Source organism: Danio rerio, chromosome 7, assembly GCF_052040795.2.
Source record: "Danio rerio strain M-AB ecotype USA chromosome 7, GRCz13ab, whole genome shotgun sequence".
Classification (NCBI taxonomy): Eukaryota; Metazoa; Chordata; class Actinopteri; order Cypriniformes; family Danionidae; genus Danio; species Danio rerio.
In genome coordinates, this window is record NC_141027.1 from 18979991 (window position 1) to 19000468 (window position 20478).

Genomic DNA, 20478 nt, shown 5'->3' on the forward strand with positions numbered 1-20478 from the left:
CAGCTGTGAAGATTGTCCCACCAGAACTGCCTCCTCCGTGGGGTGCGTCTCTGCTGGTGATGCCCTTGTTACATGTGCTGTCCTGCTCCAGCCTCATGGAAGCACTGACAGACACTCAAACGCACACGAAGAACCAAAAACTGGCCAATTCACTCCTCCAAACGGTCCAGAGAGAACCTGACAGACGAAAAGAGGTACAACAAATGATCATCCACCTATTCAGAAGAGCTTTTTTTTTTCAATTAAATTCGAGTTTTCAAAAAATTTAAAGCGGCTTTACTGAAATTATTTTTTAAAGGCCCCATTTTCTAATAAAAAAGACTAATAATGTTTCCTTAACTGTATAAAGGTATACTGCTAATTTTTTAGCATGCATACACAAAAATGAATTGAGACAATGAAGAACAGCAGCTGTCATTCCTGCACTCCCTGCACATTTTTGGACTGAACCAGCTTCTGTAGTCAGCTGTGCTGTGCATTATGAGATGAGGGCATATATATTTGTTTACAGTGCTTTACAAACATCTGAAGTGATTTGCAACTTGCCCTCACCATTTGCAGTGCATTAAAACATTGTTTTCAAACTGCATTTCCCGGTCTAAATGTATAGTTTGTCTGAAGTGATTCACACAAATTAATACAGTGCTCAGCATATATAAGTACACCCCTCACTAATCTATCTAAAAATAGTATATTAAATCTGACTAAAATATTTTTAAAATAAATATATCTGTTTAATAAATCTGTTTTGTTCAAATGCACCAAAATACATCGCCTATATTTACAGAAAAAATAATAAAAACATTCATTTTTAAAATGTGTGTGCATGTGAGAGTGTGTGGGTGTTTCCCAGTACTAAGTTGTGGCTAGAAGGGCATCAGCTGCGTAATCTTTAAATGATTATATCTTCTAAACATGAATTTTGTCACTGTTTTGGTGCACACTAGCTTATAGATCTGCTTAAAACGAACAATACTGATATTTACATCTAAATTTCATGCGACCTTTAAGGTACAATACAAACGTATTCCACCTCATGCACGTCTACGATACAGCAGCAATCTGATCATATGCTTTTTTTTAAGTGACCCCTGTATGTGGTCCAAAGTTTACAAGTTCAAACTGTTTACACCTGGCTTTGTTCAATTATAATTGGATCAACAAAACATGTTAACACAGATGTACATGGAATTAAAGTATTATGTGAAACTGATTGGTGTTTACCTTTCCAGGACTCGATGCAGCTGGATTTACCTCTCAGCACTTGGTACAGCGAGCTTCAAGTGGCCGTTAGCGTTTTACACCGGGTTTCCACAGACTCCACGTCTTCCTCAGAATGGCTGTACTCTCTGCAGTCTTCGCTGTCAGTCTGTGAGAACGTGCCGGATACTGTGTGTCTGCTGGTCTCGCATCTCATCTTCCGCAGTGATGGAGATCTCTGCAGGTTAGCGTTGGAAACGGCTGCTGCCATCGCTGAAGCTGATCCTGCAAAGGTACAGTTTGTGTCTTCACGTTTATTAAGTCTGCTGTGTTGCACTTCTGTATTATTTAGTAAGAAATGGTACAGTTTAGTGGTAATTGTAGCTTCAATTTCTTCCTTTAAATCAGTATTGTATTAAGAGGAAAGCAATTAACAATTTTTATGGCTTAAGCATTTTTAAATTGTCAAGGCAAGTATTTATTTATTTTTTTTACTTGTCCAGTTACAAACTTAGCCGGTCACACTTTACAATAATTTACTAACATGAGCTGATAATGAACAAACAATTAATTTAATTCAAATTCATGCTTGTTAACATTAGTAAATGCACCATGAGCTAATATGAACTAACAATAAACAACTGTTTTCATTTACTAACGTTAACTAACATGGACAAATACTATAATAAATGCATTGTTTATTGTTTGTTGATGTTAGTAAGTGCATGAACTAATAAGACTTTATTGTAAAGTGTTACCCAATTCTCGAAAGTAATATACAAATAATATAAAACTACTAGCCCAATAAATATGATTTTGTAAAACAATAGCACAATTAAATGTAGCAAACCAAATATTGCAATTAAATGAGCATTGTTTTATGACTTTTGGTTCTAGAGGTGTCCAGGTACAGAACCTCATTTGTAAGTCGCTCTGGATAAAAGCGTCTGCTAAATGACTAAATGTAAATGTAAAATTGATATTAAATGTTTTCACAAAAGTTATTTAGTGTAATTTTTTTCAGTTTTTTAGATTAATATTAAACACACAGGTCTCTATTTTAATGATCTACGCACAAAGTCTAAAGCATATGGCGCACAAACATTAAAGGCGTGTCTCTTTACTTTCTCTTTACTTTACTTGCACTATTTTACTTTTGTGGTTAAGGAAATGTTAAACGCTGTACACTGAAGACATCCATTAACCTACATATTAAATTTTGTTTGTTAAGCGCAAAGATTTGTTTCAAAACTATTTCTAAATTCAGTTCTAATTTCCAGCAAATGATAAATGAACAATAATAATAAAGTGTGGGCAAAACACTGAGTTATGTCCACACACGTCCTATTCTTACTGTATGCCCCACATGATAATGCATACATCTCCAAAGTCCAACAGGTGGACAAATATAAACTTGTTTTTATTAAAACAAATATACATATGCATATAATAAATAATTCTGATAATTATAATAACATTATAAAAATGCAAATTGTCATAATTAAATCGAAAATAGCCCCCCGATGTGAAGACAACATGGAGGCAGCGGTTTTTATATTCGTTTTAAAAAAATTAATTATTGTAACATTTTAATCCTGTAATTTTTTCATATGTAAAGATATATGTGTATTGCTGTACATCCTGTGTGTGTTAAGCAATGTGTAAGATTTTGGACCTGCATAGGACCATAACTGACATGCTCTGTGCTGGACTTTAAACCAGCTATTAGTTGGTCAATGGCGCATTCCTCAAAATAGCAACGCACCAACAATGCGCCTTAACACACCTATTTTCTAGACCGGCACACCCATGAGTCCACAATGTGGCGCAAATTGATTTGCTATTTAAACAACGTGGCAGAAAACATGAAAATTAGGGTTGCGTTGGTCTGAAAATAGCAACAAATCACGCCATACACATCTTGCACCATACTGTGCTGGATTTCTTTAAGATGCAATGTACAAATCCGATGTAATGATATGAGTTTAGTTTTTTTTTTAATAGTTATTCACTTTTAGTTTAACTATAACTTTAATTATAGTTTTAACCATTTTGCGAGCAAATTTCCCCACCAGTACCCAATCTGATTTCAAACTTACTTCAATTGGTTTAAAGTATAGGGTTTAACTGTTCTACAGATTTTCATTTCATTGCCTTACAGGAAGAAGGTCGCTGGTTCAAGTCCCAGCTGGGCCTGTTGGCATTTCTGAGTTTGCATGTTCTCCCCCGTTTGTGTGGGATTCCTCCGGGTGCTCCATTTTTCCCCACAATCCAAAGACATGCGCTATAGGTGAATTGGATTAACTAAATTGGCCGTAGTGAATGAATGAGTGTATGAGAGACTTTATGGGTATTTCCCTGTTCTGGGTTCAGCTGGAAGGGCATCCACTGCATAAAACATATGCCAGAAAAGTTGGCGGTTTATTCAGCTGTGACGACCCCTCATAAATAAGGGACTAAGCCGAAGCAAAATGAATGAATGAATAAATACTATTCTTTTGAACTCTCAATTTACATTGAGGATCTTTTTCAAAATACTGAAAAATATTGTATCATATGCTCAAAAGCAGATTTTTGTTGTTTAAATGACTTGAAATGGGCTTAATCAACACAATTTTTTTGTGACAACTTAATACTTTTTTGTTTGATCCACTTAAATTTGTAAACCATTTAAGGTAACTTAATCAGTTTGAGTTGGGACAACATGAAGGTATTGTGTGGAACCCAGCATTTGTTACAGTGTAGTTTCCGCAAGCATACTGTATTAAGCAATAAAACATGACAAGTTATTACCTATTTTTGGTATTCGGTTATTGTTTATTTATTTATTTTTTCATATTATTAATGCTTAATATGTGTTTGTACTTGTTTATTCGTGTGTTTAAACTGATATTGTGATTATTATTTTTTTCCGATAAATAGAACAGCGTTTAACAGTCTTTACTCTCACTTTAATAAAGGTAATGCACACTTTTTGAATAAAATTATTAATGTCTGTTTATTTAAAAATATCTGGTCCACCCCAAACTTTTTAAATGATAGAATGGTTTCCACAAGCAGCACATCTGTAGAACATTAAAATTTTCCATGATCTGCAAATCAACATATTAGAACGATTTCTAAATAATCACGTCACTCTGAAGACTGGAGTAATGATGCTGAACATTCAGCTGTGAATCACACATTTTAAAATATGTGTAAGATATAAAGCTGTTGTTTGCAGTTGTTCACGTGGGTTTCCCTCTGGTCCTCCTGTTTCCCCCACAGTCCAAAGACATATGGTATAGATGTACTAAATAAACTAAATTGGCCCTAGTATATGAGTGTGTGTGTGAATTAGAATGTATGGGTGTTTCCCATTAATGAGTTGCGGCCGGAAGGGCATCCGCAGGGTAAAACATATGCTGGATTAGTTGACGGTTCATTCCGCTAAGGCAACCTCTGAAATAGAGACTAAGCCAGGGAAAATGAATGAATGAATGAATGAATATCTGTATTTTTGACATGAGTCGTTCAGATTTGTTGAACAGAAGAGACTGAAAAGCACTGAAATAATCCACTGAATCATACTATATATTAGAGTTGTGGTGGAGAAGATTTTCCTCCATCGAAGAAAGAAAGTAATTTTAGTTTGGAATGAAAAGAGTGTCAGTGATGCCACTTTTTCTTTCCTTTAACCCTAATAGTCTCCATGAGGATTGTCAGTGTAACATCACATGAGTTATGGAACCAGATATGGAAACAAATGAATAAATATACTCTTATTTACTCACAATTTCGAAAATAGAAAAATTGTATATTCTTCATCTTTTCTAATGCAGTAAACTGGCATCCGTTTGCTATTTCTGTATAGAATTTTCTCAAATATAGAGTCTTCATAAAAGATCTCCTAGCAGAAATGATGAAAGCCGCAGCCGTGCTCGCTTTACACATTGTTCCTTGAACGGCAGACATAAAAAAAAAAGAAAGAACACAATTGGAAAAACAATTTTCCCCTCATCTTATGCTTTCATTTCTATCCATTATCCAGATGTCAGTGTTACTAGGCAACACACGCAGCCAGAGAAACTGGAGCAGTAATTACTGGAGCTAAATGCTTAATAAAGGTGTATCATGGTGCTGTGGATCTGCACTCCACACTTACATTCATTACTGAACGCCTTAGGGCTCTTGAGGACACAAAGTCATCAAAACCAGAGCCAAACATGGGGTTTGCGGCCCTGCGTGACTGTTGTAATCGCAGTAACATGATGATATTCATAGAGGAATATATCTATCATCTGTCAGTGGCTATTGACCTTACTCTTCATATTCAAGCAGGCGTGGCAATTGCAATCTTTTTGACTTGAGACTTCCGGTCTCATTCACTTCCATTGATTTTTAGACTTTAAAAAAGGCTGCTTGATGTTGCAAACTAATATTTTCTAATTATATTCTTCTTTTCTTCATGAATAGTCATGAGCACACTTGTTTGGAGAGCAGGCAGTTTAATCATTCATTATTCCTAGTCATTTCTCCCATAGGTGGCTGAATCGGACATTCTAAAAAAGTTGCAAAAATAAGCCCACTTTCACATCACAGAATAAGGTCAATGTAAGCTTATTAGAGGCTTTGGCTGGATTTTGGCATTCACTTTTTTCTGCTTCTTATCTGAGATAAGTGATTTATTTAAAGGTCACAATATACAGTTGAAGTCAGAATTATTATCCCCCCTTTCAATTTTTTTTTCTTTTTTAAATATTTCCCAAATAATGTTTCACAGAGCAAGGAAATTTTCACAGTATTTCTGAGAATATTTTTTCTTCTGGAGAAAGTTTTATCTGTTTTATTTTGGCTAGAATAAAAGCAGTTTTTAATAATTAAAAAAAACATTTTAAGGTCAAAATTATTAACCCCTTAAAGCTATATTTTCTTTAGATTAGTCTACAGAACAAACCATCATTATGCAATCACTTGCCTAATAACCCTAACCTGCCTAGTTAACCTAATTAACCTAGGTAAGCCTTTAAATGTCTCTTTAAGCTGTATAGAAGTGTCTTGAAAAATATCTAGTCAAATATTATTTACTGACATCATGACAAAGATAAAATAAATCAGTTAATAAAAATGAATTATTAAAACTATTATGTTGAGAAATGTGTTGAAAAAAATCTTCTCTCCATTGAATAGAAATTGGGGGGGGGGGAATTAACAGGGGGAGGGGGGCTAATAATTCAAGGGGGGCTAATAATTCAAGGGGGGCTAATAATTCTTACTTTAACTGTATGTGCGAATGATGTAAAATTTAAAGCCACGGAATTTAATTTTCACCACTAGAGGGCATGTATCCACAACAAACAAAGACGTAGTTTGATGACGTCATGACTGAGTGTGAAATCAAGGGAGTTGTGTTTGCTCATGGATGAGCTTAAGTACACTAAAAAAAATGCTGGATTCCACTTAATCAATTTGTGTTGGGACAACGTGAAGGAATTAAGTTCACTTATATATATATATATATATATATATATATATATATATATATATATATATATATATATATATATATATATATTTTTTTTTTTTTTTTTTTTTTTAATATATAAATTTAAGTGCAGTTAACCTAAAACAATTAAGTTGTTCCCCAAAAAAAAACTCAACAATTGGGCTGTTTTGGCTCAGCAAACGTCATTCACTGCAAAAAAAAAAAATAGTACTAGGTTCCACACAATTCATTTATGTTGTCCCACCACAAACCGATTAAGTTAACTTCATAGTTTTTACAAATTTAAGTTGATTGAACTTAAAACCTTTAGATTGTCCAAAAAAAAAAAAACGACTTTTGGGTAAATTCAACAAGCTGCAAAAACTAAAATGTTTTAGGGTGTATTCAAAACTTTTTATCAAGGTAGTATGATGTAGAATAGAACTTAAATCTGGCAAAGCGAAATGAGAAGCATTTGCTGATGAGAGATAAGTGTGATGAAGCACAAAAAAAAACTGAGCTTTTTAAGGGGTGGTCCACAGTGTATTTTTTTAGGCTTAGTTGTGTTTATAAGATGCAAAGCAGTGTGTGCTCATGCTTCATTTGTAAAAAATCATATTATTTTTTTCATATATCTTACTTTAATTATATACAGCTACTCTGCTAGAATAAAAACAACATATTTCCTAGTTTCTCTGAAAGGCCCGTCCTCAAGAGGCTCTGATTGGCCAGCTAACATAATGTGCTGTGATTCGTGGATTAGCTCCACGTCACGCCTCTACAAGCGTATACTATTGTGCTGTGTAAACACTGTCACTCAGCTGAGTAGCTGTTATTAGCATTAGCTGCCTGAATCAGACAGAAAAGGAAGAGCACACAGCTGAGCCTCAAGCCTGCTCTCTAAAATAACGTCTGACAAGTGTCTCACATATTTTCAGAACAAGCAAGTACTATGAAATGTTTTCATATCTTTTGCCTGTTTGTTATTTCAGATGTTTGATACTGCATGCGCATGTGAAGATTGTGGCCGTTTACAGTGGTTTGACTGATAAATATGAATTTGTAGCTAAATTGTTAGCGGTGCCAAACAGCATTTCTCATAGTTTAAATCTTTGTTTACGTCCTCGCTACAACATACCATTAAAGCTAGAAACTGTGCATGTAATTGATCAATTTAACAAATAAAAATACTTACAGGTTGTAGCTCACAATCCACAGCTTCATCGGTTGCAGGAGTTTTAACTGAAGCCAGCACGGAACTCGGAGAGATTCAGGAAGCTGTCCTTTGTCAAATGCTAGAGCTATACCTTTTTTTAAAAGTGTCCTTCGGAAGCCCAAATACAGAAAAAGAAGAAGCTCTGTGGAAATAGCAGCATTTTAGCTTTCTCTGCTATAACATTACAGCGCCTCTGGCCATGCCCCTTTGCTGCACAGGGTGTGTGCTAGAGGTGAATGTGTGTAACCGGAAGCCCTTGTGATCTCACTTGCCCAGAAGTATTTTTTGTAGTGCCCAGGTTATTGTAGGCTTTGCTAAGATAACTTTGTAAAAGCCAGTGTCTCCCTTTGCATTGAACTTTGAGCGTGTTACATTCAGAGATGTTGTTTATGTTCAAACAGCTACATTACACATCAGCTAAAGTTTCAAATATGATACCTTAGTGGACCCCTCTTTTAATTAATGGACCCCTCCAACAAGTGTAAGTTCTTCAGTGGAAGATTAAAGAATATTTAAGAATCTTGTGTCCTTGTGTTCCATTCAATTGGCAAAGTTCAACTTCAATAGTCAAGACCACAAGAACAGATACGTGTGTTACTGGCAACTGGCAAAGTATAAAGACTTAAAATGACTATTAAAGAGATAGTTCGCCTAAAAAATACACATTTCCTCATCATTTAATCACTCAAACATTAACACATTTTTATCTTCGGTTGAAAAAGGAAAGTTTTAAATATTCTAAAGTTGCAAATAGCAGCATTACTGTACATAGTAGTTACAACAAATACTATGGAAGTCGGTCACTGTTTTTTTAACATACTACATTGTATCTTCCTTTGTGTTCAACAGAAGAAAGAAACTCAAACAGGTTTGGGAAAATTGGAGAAAGAGTAACTAATGACAGAATTTTCATTTTAAGGTGAACTGCCCCTTTAATTATTAATTTGCGGCTGCATTTTAATCCTTAAAAGGAGTCTTAATCGGGTCATCAAATTAGTCTTGTACTAAGTTTTCAGCATAGAATTTTAATAGTAAATGATTCGAGGTTTCTTAATCAATCAATTCAATCATTTTCAGAACTAAAAATGATTAGATTTTTCTTATTATTTTAGATGGTAATAACATGCACTATTTTTTACTTCATTTTTGATAAAATAAATGCAGCCCTTCCCTCATTCTCTCTTTTTCAGGTTCAGTCTCAGTCATTTTCTCCTTCTCCGCTCTTTTTCGTATCTCTGCTCATTATGTCTGTTAATTGGCTTGTTCTGGAGGTCAGAGGTTGTGGCTCTTTCAGAGGCCGTTTCTCTGCTCTCGTCTTTCGGCGAGGGTTTTGTAAATGGGATGCTGAGGGGTTAATCTGCGATTTAGAGGTTACAACAACTGCCATGGTGTCTTTTCTCCAAGGGTGAAAAATCTTCTCTGGGGATGGAAAGATCCAGCATTTAGTTTAAAGATCAATCAGGAGAGACGGCAGATTATTTATTGTGTATTTTGGATGCCCTCTTGGAACCAGAGGAAATGCTAAATAGCCCTCTATGTTATATTGTCTTAAAATATTTGCTTGTTTTAAAAAAAGCATGGAGACTTCTGGGAATGTAGAATTAGGTTTTAAAATGCTGTATAATGAAACTTGCTTTTTATCCAAGTGATTGTGTTGTTTGATTGTATTGTGATTGTATAAATATTTTTAATTATTTGAGAAATGCCCCGGTTAATAAAGAGCAATTGGCTACAGCATAAAATCTAGGTTAAAAGACATTTTTTTAGGTTGAGTTTAATGTTTGAATTGCATATCTAAATTTAGTTTTTTGTACAACCAGAGTTATATTTATATCATCAGTGCAGCTGAAGTCACAATTTTTAACCCTCTTGTGAAATTTTCATTCTCTTTCAAACAAAGCAAGATTTTTTTTTCTCAGTATTTCCTGTTATTTTTTTCTTCTAGCTAAAGCCTTGTTTTTTTGTTATTTGTTAAGCTTGGCTGGAATAAAAAAAAAGTCAAAACTGCTAAGGTCAATATTATTAGCCTTCTTAAGGAATTATTTGTATTCATTGGCTACAGAACAAACAAATCGTGTCCAACAACTTGACTAACTCAGGGTGTCCGTGTCCAGGCATAAAAAGTTGATAAATCAATTAAATGTATCAAATAAAAAGTCTTAAATGCTTTTTTACTGGGTAATAAATTTTGTATCATTTTTTTATTCTGCAATGTATAGTTGTTTGCTAAAGTTTGCCTGGATTTTGTCTGAATATTGAGGTGCTGTGTAGTTTATGAAATTGATAAAATCCTGGAGTTCTATAGGCGCCAAGTAGCATTATTAATCAGTATATGAATGTTTTAGTTTAGGATTAGTTTCTTACAATCAGTATTTAGTAAATATACTGTACTTTAAAATGTCGCCAGTGTTACCAGGTCTTAACATGTATGGAAGGAGTCTTAAAAAAAGGTATTGACAGTTACTGAATTTCACTCTGATTGCTGTATGTACCCTGTAATTAACCTAGCTTATCTAATTAACAAAATTTACCTAGTTAGGTTAAAAAAATCTTCATTAAACATAACTTCAGAAATGATTTTTTAAATTAAAGATTAATAAAATTGTAAATTTTAAAGCTTTAATAATGTTTTTTCTTTATTTATTAATTCATTCACGTATGTATGTATTTATTATTTATTTATTTATCTTTAATATGTCTATTTAGTTAAGAATTTTATAGTCAATTTTAAGTTAATAATAATAATTGAAGTACAATAATTATTGTTCTGAAGCAGCTTTATAAAAAAAAGCTACAAAACTTATTGTCAGTTTTAGTTATAATACTTTATAATACTATATATTTATATTCAACAATCAAACAAAAAGTGCTCAGGGGTAGCTTAAATAATGTGTTGGTGCTCTTTAGGTAAGGGGTTCATCAGAATAAACAGCAAAAATCAGTCCAAGGCACTCGAAAAATGTGGAAAAAAATATTAAAAAGCCTTTTTTGACATCCTTAACTGTACATACACATCTCGGCAAACAGTTGCTATTATCAGTGGAACCATCAGGAATCAATGAGCTGATTTTTGCTGTTTATATATTTATATTGTTCCAAAATTCTCTGAAAGTGAGATGTTGAAGTTGAAGTGTATTTTATACTTTTATTAATGCATTTCATTTTGAGTTATTTAGAATTTTCATTTATTCATTAATATACCTTCGGCGTAGTCTCTATTTTAAAGGTTGCCACAACGGAATGAACCGCCAGCTATTGCAGCAAATGTTTTATGCAGTGGATGCCTTTCCAGCCACAAAACAGTACTGGGAAACACCCTTATACTCTCGCATTCACAAACACACACACACACACACACTCTCATACACTATGGCCAATTTAGTTTTTTCAATTCACCTATAGCGCTTGTCTTTGAACTGTGTGAGAAACCAGTTGTTTACAGTTGGTTAACAACTTTGCTTGCATCATTTGCATCACAAGTGACAGATATTGGGTCATTCTGGCACAAACATTAATCGCAAATAGTCTTTCCCTGAAGTGTTTAAGCCCAGTTTTGCTAGTAACTCGTTCATGCACAACATTGGCCTTGTAGAAAAGTCCAAATCAAGAGCCTCAGATATAAACCAGCAGACCCCTTCAGTCGCCGCAAAACATTTTCACTCGCTGCCAAAAACATGAAATTGCATTAGCAAAGCCTCTCTTGCATATGTCCTCAGAACCGAGCGTATAATCCTCGATTCAGGCGCAGGAAGTGTTCAGGTGAGCAGGTTTTCAGCAGTCCGTCAACGCTCACTGTAGACCCTCAGTTTCTCCTCAACTCAAGCAAACCTTTCATTTTTATTTAACTTGAGCTGGGGGAGAAAACACAGGGCCCTGGGCCAGTCTTTTAGTATTATGGAAGCGGTGTTTATGCTACAGAAAGCAGCTTGAGAAAATAAAGAAAGAGAGAGAAGCTGAGCGCTAGTCAGACAGTTGGAAAGGATTGCAGCAACTGTTGGATTGAACTTCAAAAAGCCGAGGGCTCTTCGGCTGCATGAGATGGATAACTTGTGACAGTCTTGCTCGGTTTAACTGGAATGAGGTGGGTGAGAAGAATAAGAATTTGGCCCAGCACCCTCCTCCGTTGGCCCCTCGCTGAGATGAGCCCGTCTCCTTACATTATGAGTTCCGGCATGTCTTTGGTAGCCAGTCATGACTGATTTTCCTGATTATCTGTTGTTTTAGCCACTGTTTTATGAACTCGGAAACCTGTTCTTCTGTGTATTTGCTCATGGTGCTTTTTTTCCTTTCCTTGCCTTCTTTATGACTTAATAAAGGGATAGGCAAAATTATTATTTCTGTTTAAAACCTTCATGAGTTGTTGAACACAAGGCCGCAGGCTTCAGTTGCTATTTTGATTTTGGCCTCAAATTATTATAAAAACCATAATCTAATCTATAAATTTCTAAACTTTTATAATACTAATCAGTGTGCTAATTATACATTGACGATTCGTGGGTCAACTTTTTTTATTAGTAGTAATGCATGCTTTAGTGAATCAAATTTATGAATATTTAAATTACATCCAATTTAATAATAAAATGTATACATTCTTAGTGTTTTGAGGGATATTTAGTGACTATTTTAGAAGTTACTGTTATCATTATCAGTGTTATTGTCAAATTATACAAATTATCCGTCTTATTTTTTTTAGGCTACATGCAGATTTAAACACCTATTTTACACAAAACATGTTTTGTGAACACTTAAGATATCTATCGGTGCTCTAGAACTGCCAGTTTCAGACTGTTGAATGTCATTTTTTCTAGCATTGATTGGTGCGATAATGCATTTACAATGGTATAGAGGGATCAAATATATATTATATTATACATTTTTAATTATTATTAAGATATAGATCAGAGAAAGCTATTTCTTACTATTAAAGGGCTAACCACCCACATCTTGTTTTGATGTCCTTCAGGTGGGATCAAGCATTGATTAGGGGGGTCAAACCCCCCATATAATTCACTTCCTGATGATAATAATATATTTTAAAAAAATAAACAATCATTTTGTAATAAAAAAAAAAGTACTAAAAAAGTTTGCTGTTTGAAAGCAACTTGACAACTCAAATGATGGTTGTAGCAATTACACTGTTAAACTAATAGGTGGCGACAAACTGTCATCAAAATGTGTGTGGATAATCTAATGAGTCTTTTATGAGTAAGTTGTTGAATCATTAATTGAAAATTTGTTTAAAAATATGAATTTTTATTCTATATTATAAAAAACAACCATATAAAACACAAAATAATCAAATTTGAAGAATTTTGAAAACAGTAGCCACATATTCACTTAATATGTGGCTACATTACACAACAAAACATCTAAAATAATCTTTTAAGTGTTACTTTTGTTTGTACATTTTATTACAGTACGTTTTCTCAAAATTATTTTTTTCCTCCTGCACTGAGCCATAAATCCCTTCTTTTAACTTCAGTTTCTCATCAAATCTTGACCAATGAAAAACAGGGCTTTGCAGTAATCAATTGGTTTGTGTACTCAAATGGATTAAGTTCACAGTACTCATTAGGATTGGTTTTTGTAACTTAAATGGTTTGTTGCAATCGGTTTCCTCAAATGGTTTGAGTTACCTAAACTTATTGGGTTTTACAGTGTACACACTGTATGTTTATTAAAGTTCACAGTGTTGTTGCTGATAAAATATAGCACTGTTAGCATTTAATAAATCTTTTTCACCACACTGTAAAACCCAACAGTCAACCTTATCAAATGAAACGAGTGTAGTAAACTCAAAATTTACTAATGTTAAATCTACTCATTTTAAAAGTTTTGAAGTGTTGAAGGTAATGAGTTAATCAAATAGCTCATTATTTCAACTTAAATGGAGTAAATTCACAGTACTCATACAGATTAGTTTTTGTAACTTAAATGGTTTTTTACAATCGGTTTCCTCCAATGGTTTGAGTTACCTTAACTTATTTGGTTTTACAGTGCAGGTTAGATCAATAATTCAAACTGCTTCACCTTGTATTTCTAATCGAATTGTCATACAATTTGCAGTCATTTTTAATTTCTATGATTTGGGAAAAATAAATTCTATTTCTTTGCTGGAACCCACTGAATGATTTTGCTGTTATTTTACTTAATCAAAATGAGTTGAAAGAACACAATTTTTAAGTTCAATTCTTACGGTCAACTTTATTGTTTTATGTTTAATCCACATAAATTTGTAAAAAGGATTAAGTGAGCTTAGTGATTTGTGTTGGGACAACATGAAGGAATTGTGTGGAATCCAGCAGTGCAGCAAAAGCAGTGTAAAAAACCTATTGCTTTTTTATAATTCTGTATTGCATGTTTGTAAAGCCTTGCTTTTCTCTTCTGATATTTGCGGTTTTCACATTGTGTTTTTCAAGGGTCTTGCCATTACATTTGCTCTACATGCATTCATTTTTAATTAAATTCTCTGAAGAGCTGTTTGAAAGCATGGGATGTCAAGAATGCCCTTTGAGCGACAGAAGATGATTCATTTTATTACTGTCAGCTTAATAAAAATAAATCTAAGATGATGATTATTATAGGCATAAAAGCATTTGCTAAATGGTTAAATGTAAATGCATATTGCTGGTAATTAACTATAAATTCCATAACAGTAATGTTTAGACCTTGTTCATAAATTTGAACATTGACTGTCAATAAGAGCCTCATCAGATCTTTCATTTATTCTCCCACAAAGGGATTTTAGATGGTTAAACATGAATTCATTGCATATCTATTAGAATCTGAATTGAAATACTTTATAGAAGTTTATGATTTATGTGAATGCTCACCAAGGCTGCATGTATGTGCTGAAAATGCTAATATTGTGAAAAAATATTACAGTGTAAGTAAGTTTGTGAATTGATTTTACAATATCATTCATTCTAATAAATGATATTGCATGGACTTATTAGTAATCTCCTCCACCATTCTTTAACTATCAGCTCTTAAACAAATTGTTCTTTCTATTGCACTCCTGCTTTTTAAGTTCACGTTCTCTCAGCTGTGGACATGCGACAGATTTAAAAACAGATTTAAATCTTGATTAAAGGCCCGTTTAAATTCGACTCCTTTATTGTTTTTGAAGTACATTCAAATTTTTTTAGTACTTTGTTTGTTCGGGCTGTTGGTTGTGTCGCATTCATAATTTAACTTACTAAACATTTACTTATTTAAAATAAAATACATATTTCTGCTTTCGGATAAATGAAATCTCTTCTGTAGTCTGTTTATGTGCCTGTGAGGGTTTATGATGATTTACTATATATGTTTGCCACTTCCTAATGAAGTGTGCTTTTATTGTTTCACTCATATTTTTTATTAATGGATGCACCAGATTTCTCCTTTGTCTAGATTTCAATCTTAGAAGTACACACATTGTTAATAAAAAAAAAACTTCTTTTGTTGCCAGCACAGTTAAAAATATGTTAAAAACTGTAAAAGCCATTTTGTTTTCTTCTTATTTATGTAATCCACCTAGTGCACCAAACCCGCTTTAAACTGGGATTGGACCTATGATTCTTTGTATGGAAGTGAGTTAACTACTAAAGACTATCTAGCGTCTGTCGCTAGAGCACCTTTAGAGGTCAAAGGAGTTAAATTTACCTGCACAGCACTTTAGTAGCTGGCCTCTGTTACACTCACCCCCCTATACATCACTCCCATCCCGGACAAGCCCTGACGTGTAACCCACCGCTCCTACTGCACCGAACCCGCTCTGAAGTGGGATCGAACCGGCAATTCTTTGAATGGGAGTTGGTTGCTCTAACAAGGAGTCTAATGACCATGTCTTCTAGTGTCTGTCGCTAGAGCCTTTAGGGGACAGAGTTAGGTTTACTTGCATAGCACTTCACTTGCTGGCTTCCCCCTAAACCTCACTTCCATCACGGACGAGCCCCCATGTGTACCCCACTGATCCTACTGCACCCAACCCGGTCTGAGCTAGGATCGTACCGCCAATCCTTTGTATGGGAGTTGGTTGCTCTACTAAGGTGGCTAAAGGCCATGGCCTCCAACGTCTGTCGTTAGAGCACCTTTTGAGTTCATAGGAGTGAGGTTTTTTGCATAGCACTACGTTAGCTAGCCTCTGTTACGCTCAGCCCCCTAAACCTCACCTCCATCCTAGACGAGCCCCCATGTGTACCCACCGGTCCCACTGCACCCAACCCGGTCTGAGCTGGGATCGAACCGGTGAATAGTTTTTTTTTTTTTATTATTTATTTTTTGTGTGTGTATGGAAGTCGGTTGCTCTAAAACAGAGGCTAAAGACCATGGCCTCTAGCATCTGTTGCTAGAGCCTTTAGAGGTCAGAGGAGTGAGGTTTATCTGCACAGCACTACATTTGCTGGCTTCTGTTACATGTATATGTACATGATTTGATTGCTTTAACTTACAGCAAGCGTGACAAAAATATAAGCCTATTACTAATGTCCCTACCAAAAATAGTATAAAATAACAGCTATTATTATTGTTAATATTTATTATTAATATTTATTATTATTATTATTATTGTTATTATTATTAGCATTTATAATATTTTTTTAGATTTAAAAGGAAAATCACAGTTATTCATCATGTTTTATCTGTAAAATCAGTGTGAAATTAAAATTGGCAATGTTTATTTTTCTGCGCGCATTGTTATTTATTTGGTGAAAAATTGATCTTTTCATTTACACAAAAAAGCCACAATATTCTTAACTACGCTCCTCTTATTAGTTTGCTACAAGGGAATGATATACAAAAACAAAGGCCCGGCCCTTATCAATACTCTGTTTCAGAAGTACATCAATATATAAAATGATTTTTAGCAACTTTCAGTTCACGTAGACTTTAACATGGATAAAATTTAATTTGGGAGGCAAAAAAATGCGATAACACGCAATACTGTAAATTTGTATAATTGTATAATTATATTTAAACTAATTTTTAATGAAAAATGAAATCTAAGAAAAGGAACTCCTAATGTTCTTAAATATGTGTTAATTGTTTGCTTAATTGTCTGATGTGCACCTCCAGGTTCCGTGTCTGCTCCCTGTGCTGATGTTCAAGCTCAGCAGAGTATCTGATCCAGCTCTGTCTCTCTCTGTTCTCTATACTCTGCCCAAACTGGGAACTCATAAGGTAAAGCCATTACGATGCACAACATGAACCATTTATCTCATAAGTGAATACTGAAACTCAATCAATACATGTTTTTTCAGCAAATGTTTTCTGTTTTTGAATGTTTGTGTATAGAAAGCCGATAAATTTTTACGTAACCATTATTTCGCTAAATAGTAGTTTACGGTTTACTGTTAATATTATTCTATGTCGTTTTTATCCAGAGAAGATTTTGGGTGTTTCTTTTGATCACTTATCACTCATATTTTAGAAAACAATTTGAAGAGCAACAGAGTTTCTATGGGTCATGTAATTTTTTTATATTTTTGTCTAAGTCATGGAATATCAGGAACTTTTGTTTGTGGCTTCAGAGTTTAATTTTCATTTATCAAAACGGCATTTTCTATATCGTGTAATGTTTTTTTGTCTCATTTTTTTCACATTTTTTTTTTTTAGTAGTAAATATTATAAATTTATTCTTTTATTCTTTTCCCGCTCATCAGCTGGCAGTCACTTTTTAAATGCAGTCACCATGCTGTATGGTTAAATCATGCAAATATGCCAGGAATATGGATGGATGCTTCCAAATGTTCCAAAATCTGACTTAGATTATTCATTGTTGCTCTCATAATTGCTATTAAATTCAGAAAAAATAATATTGAAGCTCAAACTATTTAATATTAATATTATGCAAAACACAACATCGCTTTGTTTTTTCCCCATTCATAATAGGTAATGGAAATTCATATGCAATGAAAAACACTTTTAAAAAGCCCCAAAGTCTCAGAATGAACTAGTGCATGAAGAAGTTTTTTTTAGCTTTCTCAAAATCTGTAAGATACTTTTATTTTTAGGAGCAGAATCTGTCCTGTCATTCACTGCTAAAGAATTAAAATCATTTAAGCATCGGTTAATGCATTATGCAAATAAAAGCATGTCTTAACTACGCTGGTTTGCATGTGTCCAGCTTTGTTCACCGGTCAGTATGTTTTAGGGTTATCATGATATGTGTCTTTTTTTCTTGCCTTTCAGTTGTGCATCCCGCAGGTGCTTCATGTTCTTCAGACTGTGGGCAGTTCATCTAGACTGAGGCCTGTGGCTCTGCGTCTCTTGGCTCTGCTGTGGAAAAAACAGGTGTGGTTTACTCTAAACTTTTTCTCTAAGGGGAGTCAGATGTCTGTGGCCATGATGCACTGCTTCATCATCAAAATCAGAAGCCACCCCAAATTCACTTGCGTTTATTATTATGCATATGCATTGTATTTGTAATATGAAACATGTTAAATCTTATAAATCATCCGTGAAAATGCACTATTGATTAATATTTAATTGATATAATATGCAGTTGAACTCAGAATTATTAGCCTCCCTAAATTATCAGCCCCCTGTTTATTTTTTTCTCCAATTTCTGTTTAATGTAGAGAAGATTTGTTCAGCACATTTCTAAACATATTAGTTTTAATAGCTCATTTCTGATAACTGATTTATTTGATCTTTGTCATGATTACAGGAAATAATATTTGACTATACATTTTTTAGGACACTTAGGACACAGCTTAAAGTGACATTTACAGGCTTTAATAAGGTTGATTAGGGTAACTAGGCAGGTTAGGGAAATTAGGCAAGTTATTATATAATGATGGTTTGTTCTGTAGACCAGGGGTGTCCAAACTTGTTTCTGGAGGGCCGGTGTCCTGCAGATTTGAGCTTCAACTTGCCTCAACACACCTGCAAGGATGTTTCTAGAAAGTCTAGCAAGAGCTTGATTAGCTAGCTCAGGTGTGTCTGATTGGGGTTGGAACTAAACTTTGCAGGACACTGGCCCTCCAGTACCGAGTTTAGACACCCCTGCTATAGATTATTGAGAAAAAATATAGCTTAAAGGGGCTATTAATTTTGTCCTCAAAATTGTTTTTAAAAAATTATTAACTGCTTTTATTCTAGCCGAAATATAACAAATAAGACTTTCTCCAGAAGAAAAAATAGTATCAGACATACTGTGAAAATTTCCTTGCTCTGTTAAACATCATTTGCAAAATATTTAAAAAAGAAAAAAAAAACTATTCAAAGGGGGGCTAATAATTCTGACTTTAACTGTATTATGTTTAGAGCTTTCATAATTAAGCTTTTTTTATTTCATATTAAATCAAAGTGGAAATATTCACATTTAACTCAGTTTGTTTGTGCTTTTAAATATCTTTATATTTACATGATATTATGTATTATTATTATCTATTATTATTGAGTCTAAGAAACTTTGTTTTTATATCTAAATATAATATATAAAATGTTTTATGTGTATATTTTGATAAAAGTTTTATAGTTTTTTGTTTATTGTACAAATTTAGTACAATATATCAAAAAATTTATTTATATATTATTATATTCAAGAAATTTCACCTTATGACTTGACTTTTACTTAAGATCATTTTATGTTTATATCTTATATTTAAGCTTGAAAGACTTCTATTTAGCTTACTGATTTAATATTTAAATATATATATATATATAAAAATTATAACAATAAACTATATAAACCATTAGAGGCTTTCAATTTAATTTAAACAATATAAAAATTTATATATTATATGATATTACATTTAAGCCTACTACTTTAAGACATTGATTACCTTTTTAAATGTATGTTTTATGTCTAAGATACTTCATTCATTCATTCATTCATTTTCTTGTCGGCTTAGTCCCTTTATTAATCCGGGGTCGCCACAGCGGATTGAACCGCCAACTTATCCAGCTAATTTTTTACGCAGCGGATGCCCTTCCAGCTGCAACCCATCTCTGGGAAACATCCACACACACATTCACACACACACTCATATACACTACGGACAATTTAGCCTACCCAATTTACCTGTACCGCATGTCTTTGGACTGTGGGGGAAACCGGAGCACCCGGAGGAAACCCACGTGAAGGCAGGGAGAACATGCAAACTATACAAAGAAACGCCAACTGAGCCGAGGTTCGAACCAGCGACCTTCTTGCTGTGAGGCGACAGCACTACCTACTACTAAGATACTTCTGTTTATTCTATTAATTTCATCAGCTTGTGTAGGTAACAGATTCAAAAGGTTACATGCATAATGGTTTGAATAATGATAAAAATAAAAAAGGATTTACAAATTGCATTATTTTAATAATTTCATGTTTTACTTTTGTAGTAATACCAATATTTTTGATATATCTGAAAATGTCTTCATTCTGCAAAGAGATGTTTATGAGACTCTTGACGGTGTTTTTACAGGACCGTGTGTATCCAGACCTGCAGAGACTGATGTGCCAGCTAGACAAATCCTCTGTGGTCATGGGGAAAGATACACAGTGGGAGCAAATCCTGGCCAGAGCTGCCTGTGTCAGAGACATCTGCAGAGAGAGGTCTGCTTCACCAAAACATTGTGCTTGAGTTATTTGACATGGGAGACAGGACTCTATTAGCTTCTG

General features: G+C 33.9%; 1 protein-coding gene across 2 annotated transcripts in view; it reads left to right on the plus strand.

Moving 5' to 3' along the window:
* focad (focadhesin) overlaps positions 1-20478 on the plus strand; it is a 101613-nt gene that overhangs the window by 39426 nt on the left and 41709 nt on the right. For both annotated transcript variants that reach the window (NM_001423838.2, XM_087258572.1), the window contains 5 exon segments: positions 4-194; positions 1233-1493; positions 16938-17042; positions 18054-18155; positions 20282-20412. In NM_001423838.2, coding sequence (NP_001410767.2) covers positions 4-194; positions 1233-1493; positions 16938-17042; positions 18054-18155; positions 20282-20412 — 790 coding nt within the window.